This window comes from Fukomys damarensis, unplaced genomic scaffold, assembly GCF_012274545.1.
Source record: "Fukomys damarensis isolate Sample0158 unplaced genomic scaffold, DMR_v1.0_HiC HiC_scaffold_21, whole genome shotgun sequence".
In the NCBI taxonomy this organism is placed as follows: domain Eukaryota; kingdom Metazoa; phylum Chordata; class Mammalia; order Rodentia; family Bathyergidae; genus Fukomys; species Fukomys damarensis.
In genome coordinates, this window is record NW_022900933.1 from 39,736,702 (window position 1) to 39,741,364 (window position 4,663).

Here is a 4,663-nt window from a genome sequence, read left to right on the forward strand (position 1 = left end):
TTTCTCTTCTCGAGCCCCTCCTTTCCGTCTCACAACCCTGTGTGTTCGGCGCCTGACCCGCTGCCGTGCCCTCCTGAGGAAGCTCTGTTCCCCTTCCCCTTCCCTAAGCTGCCCACGAAACTGCTCCGATACCCTCTGCCGGCTGGAGTGGACACTCACCCGCACTGCTGCCTCCTCCCTGCGTCGCCTTCTGTGGAGAGCTCAGGGGCCCCAGACTTGGGTCTTGCTATGGCGGGGGGCTCACTTGCTTTCCTGGTTGTCTTCCCTGGCTGCAGACCGGCCTTCCTGGCTGCCTCCGGGGCAGAACCTGGGGTTTATGCACAGCTGCGCCTCCCTTTGCTGCCACCCTCCCACCACACAGCCATACAGTGGAAGGAAGAACTTCGTCTGTGGCCCAGAATGTTGTCATAGCCACCTGACCAGTCCCTCTCCCTTCTGTCCCTACTGCTAGGGGATTTCTCCTGCTGCTTCTCTAGTCAGAAACCTTTGGTGCCACTCGGGCGTGTGGTGACACAGGCCTGCGCCCCCAGAACTCTTCCAGGCTGAGGCACAAGGATTGCAAGTTTGAGCCCAGACTGGCAACTTAGCAAGACTCAAAATTTTAAAAATTAAGGGCTAGGAATTCAGCTCAGTGCAAGGTTTGACCCCACTACTTTGCAAAACAGAAAACAAAACAGAGAGAGGCCTCTGTGCATTGCTGTCTACAGCACAACCAGTAGACAGAGTGAGTGAGCCACAAATGCACTCCAGGAGCCCATCTGATTTTATCCTGGGTGCCCATGTCCCTCCCGCCTCTGCATGCAGCCGTGTGCAGGCCGTGAAGAGCAGCAGCCCTCTGTCCATGCACAGGTCTGCATTTCACACAGTGCATCTTGGGTGTGCAGGCCTTCAGGCCCCTGCGTCAGGTACCGACCCCAAGTCCTCTCTCCCCACACCCACCGAGAGCCACGGCGACAGGCCTCCGCGGCCTTGACCTTCTGCTTTCCTCATGAGTCACAGTGCCATGACAGCACTTCCCATAGTGAAACAGGCTGCCATCTTGCCAGTGGGAGCAGAAGTGGTTATGTCCTGCTGGGAAGCTGCTGCCACTGTCTTTAAGAAGTGACCCGACTGCCCCAGGACATTAGCCTGCAGGTGTGCTCCCCAGACCTGAGCCCTGCCAGGCCGAGGTTACTGGCTGCTACATGAGTGCGTGGGTGATAGGAACGGAGGGTGCGGAGGGGCGGGCTGTGCCCTGGGGCGGCTGTGAACTGAGCGCAGAGCACGGCTTGGTTCCGCCCCACCCACTGGGCCGGTGCCTTGGCCTCCTGCGTGAGGCTCTGGGACCCCAGATCCATTTGTCCCCCTGGGCAGGCGGGCTGGAGAGCTTTGGTCCCAGGGCAGCAGGCAGGAGGTCGCCGACCTGGGCTCTGCCTGGTTCTCCTTGGGTTAAAGTGTAGCAGTGGTGTCACAGTGACAGCTACTTCCCGTGACACTCTTCACACCTCACCATGACAGAGGAACATGGTTTTTACTTGACAGGGTTTTTGAGTTTGAATGGAATTTATTGTTTTGTGCTTTTTTTTTAAAGGACCAAAATAAAATTTACTCTTAGCCATACTGCTGGGAGTTTTTATATCCTTAAATTTTCCACACACGGTAGAGTAACAGGGAGGTGATCTTGGGAAACTTGGGTCTTGATTGGATTCTGGTGGAGGTAAACGGCAGAAACTGAGAGTGGGGTACCAGGGCGGGGGACACCGTGCCATGTGGCACCTGGCACAGGTGCCTCACGGGGACAGGGCTTCCCCCTCCGCAGAGCCCGCCCCGCCCTGCAGCCCTTGTCTGGCCCCCTGGAACCTGCTGCTTTTCTGGACATTCGACCCCTCCCCTCGTGGGTAGTCAGTGGGAGCAGAGGAGGAAGCAGCAGGTGGCAGTGTTGGCAGTGTCCCCAAGGGCGGTGCCTGGGATGTAAGAGCGCCCAGACCTGCCTCCCCCACCATGCCAGTGAGTGGTGGCTCCTGCCGCAGTGCCCTTGGACTGACCATGGAGCCCGAGGCCGGGGTGCATCTTCCTGTGGGGCGCTATTAGCCACACTGCCTTCCACCCGAGCTGGGCGCTAGGCCGCTCCTCAGTTTCTCCTCCCGCTGTGGGGGGTCAACACGAAGCAGGCTGCGTGCCCTTGGCAGCGTCCCTTTCAGTGTCCTGGGGGCTGTGAGGCCTGGTAGGGGCTTCTGAGAGCAGGCAGCAAGAGAGGGGTCAGTTTGGTGGGGGCCACTGTGCCGGGGTACTGCTCCCTTTCTGCCCTGGCCCTGTGTACGGCAGGCAGAGAGGCCACAGTCGCCTTCCTCCCCGGAGCAGCCAGGGTGCGGGCCCCACAGTGCCAGCACAGAGGAAGCCAGTGGGGCCGCAGCGCTCATGGGTGAGTGCTCCTCACAGACTGCCTGGCCACACAGGACAGAGGTGGACGCCTGACGGATGCCCCCGAGCAGACAGGGTGCTTGCTGGAGGAGGAGTGGAGCCTTCACTGCCCCCTGGTGATAACCTCTTCTCCTTTGTCTTCACAGAGACTAATAGACAAGGCACGCGTAACCTGTGTCAAATGGGTGCCCGGCTCGGAAAGCCTTTTCCTAGTAGCCCACTCGAGTGGGAGCATGTACTTGTACAATGTGGAGCACACTTGTGGCGCCACAGCCCCCCACTACCAGCTCCTGAAGCAGGGAGAGAGCTTTGCCGTGCACACTTGCAAGAGCAAATCCACGAGGAACCCTCTCCTTAAGTGGACGGTGGGCGAGGGGGCCCTCAACGAGTTTGCTTTCTCCCCAGATGGCAAGTTCTTGGCGTGCGTGAGCCAGGACGGGTTTCTGCGGGTGTTCAACTTCGACTCCGTGGAGCTGCATGGTACGATGAAAAGCTACTTTGGGGGCTTGCTGTGTGTGTGCTGGAGCCCGGACGGCAAGTACATTGTGACGGGCGGGGAGGACGATTTGGTGACAGTCTGGTCCTTTGTAGACTGCCGAGTGATAGCGCGAGGCCATGGGCACAAATCCTGGGTCAGCGTGGTGGCGTTCGATCCCTACACCACTAGCATAGAAGAGAGCGACCCTATGGAGTTCAGCGGCAGTGATGAGGACTTCCAGGACCTCCTGCATTTTGGCCGGGATCGCGCCAACAGCACACAGTCACGGCTGTCCAAGAGGAACTCTACCGACAGCCGCCCCGTCAGTGTTACCTACCGGTTTGGCTCGGTGGGCCAGGACACGCAGCTGTGCTTGTGGGACCTCACGGAGGACATCCTCTTCCCCCACCAGCCGCTCTCCAGAGCAAGGACACACACCAATGTCATGAATGCCACAAGTCCCCCAGCCGGGAGCAACGGGAACAGCGTCACGATGCCTGGGAACTCGGCACCCCCGCCGCTGCCGCGGTCCAACAGCCTCCCCCACTCGGCTGTCTCGAACGCAGGCAGCAAGAGCAGTGTCACGGACGGGGCCATCGCGTCCGGGGTCAGCAAGTTCGCAACCCTCTCGCTGCACGACAGGAAGGACAGGCACCACGAGAAAGACCACAAGCGGAACCACAGCATGGGGCACATTTCCAGCAAGAGCAGTGACAAACTGAACCTCGTTACGAAAACCAAAACAGACTCGGCCAAAACGCTGGGGACGCCCTTGTGTCCCCGGATGGAAGACGTTCCCTTGTTAGAGCCGCTGATCTGTAAAAAGATAGCACACGAAAGACTGACCGTATTAATTTTTCTCGAAGACTGTATAGTCACTGCTTGTCAGGAGGGATTTATTTGCACATGGGGAAGGCCTGGTAAAGTGGTAAGTTTTAACCCTTAATGCTGCACCAGATCTAGAACTTGAATAGGTAGTGATTTCTTCTCTCACGGGAGGGGCGGGGTGTACAATGAATGTGAATGACACTTCTTATTCTTAATGTAAATCTAAATGCATCAGAGCCATAATTTTGGATACTGCATGCCATGTAATTCCAAGTCATTTGATAATTCACCTTAGAGCATTTGAAACTATATAATCAAACTAATTGCCAGCCGAGCCCGGCACCCTGCAGGGAGCCTGTAGAGCCCAAGGTAGCGTCCTGTATCCGATCCTGCAGTTTAGGGAATCATGACGTGGGGAACGACGGCTTAAAATGCTGAACTTAAAATCCATGCTTTAACTGGAATATTTTCTTAACCACTCACCTAGAATATTGTACACCTGATCAGAGTGTTTGTTCAGTACAGATGGCCATTAATTGTCATTTATAGTCCAATTTTTTATCTTAATCATAAACTGTCTAGGAATCTATGAAATTTAACTTTAGGAACAAAGCGTTGAGCAGGGTTGATATTATTTTTACATTGTTCTGGCAATCCACAGAAAGAGAAGAGCCTTAATTTTTAAAACCCATTTTAGTCATTTTATGACAATTAAAATTGTTTAATAAACATCTTTTTCCAAAGAAGCAGTTTGTAGAAGTTTGATTGAGACTGCACCGAGCCCCTGTGAGCCGGCGGAGGTGTCGCGGGTGCCTCACTGTACTGAGCCCCGTTTCCTTCCCCACAAGGGAGCGAGGCTTCTTTGGTTTCGTTTTGTGTGCGTTTGTCTGCTCCCTGCTCCTAGCCCTCCTGGCCCTCTCAGCAGACCAGATTACTTTTGGAGCTCTGTGCAGAGAC

General features: G+C 55.9%; 1 protein-coding gene across 11 annotated transcripts in view; it reads left to right on the forward strand.

The window, feature by feature from the left end:
- The window catches only part of Wdr20 (WD repeat domain 20), a 55,046-nt gene extending 50,632 nt beyond the window's left edge, over positions 1-4,414 (forward strand). For 5 of the 11 annotated variants that reach the window (XM_010607223.2, XM_010607226.2, XM_033766813.1 and 2 more), the window contains one exon: positions 2,547-4,413. In XM_010607223.2, coding sequence (XP_010605525.1) covers positions 2,547-3,824 — 1,278 coding nt within the window. In that variant the 3' untranslated portion in view covers positions 3,825-4,413. Of the gene's footprint in view, positions 1-2,546 lie in introns of all 11 variants that reach the window. The other 6 variants (XM_010607230.2, XM_010607232.2, XM_010607227.2 and 3 more) reach the window with 4 other exon arrangements.
- Positions 4,415-4,663: the final 249 nt, after the last annotated feature.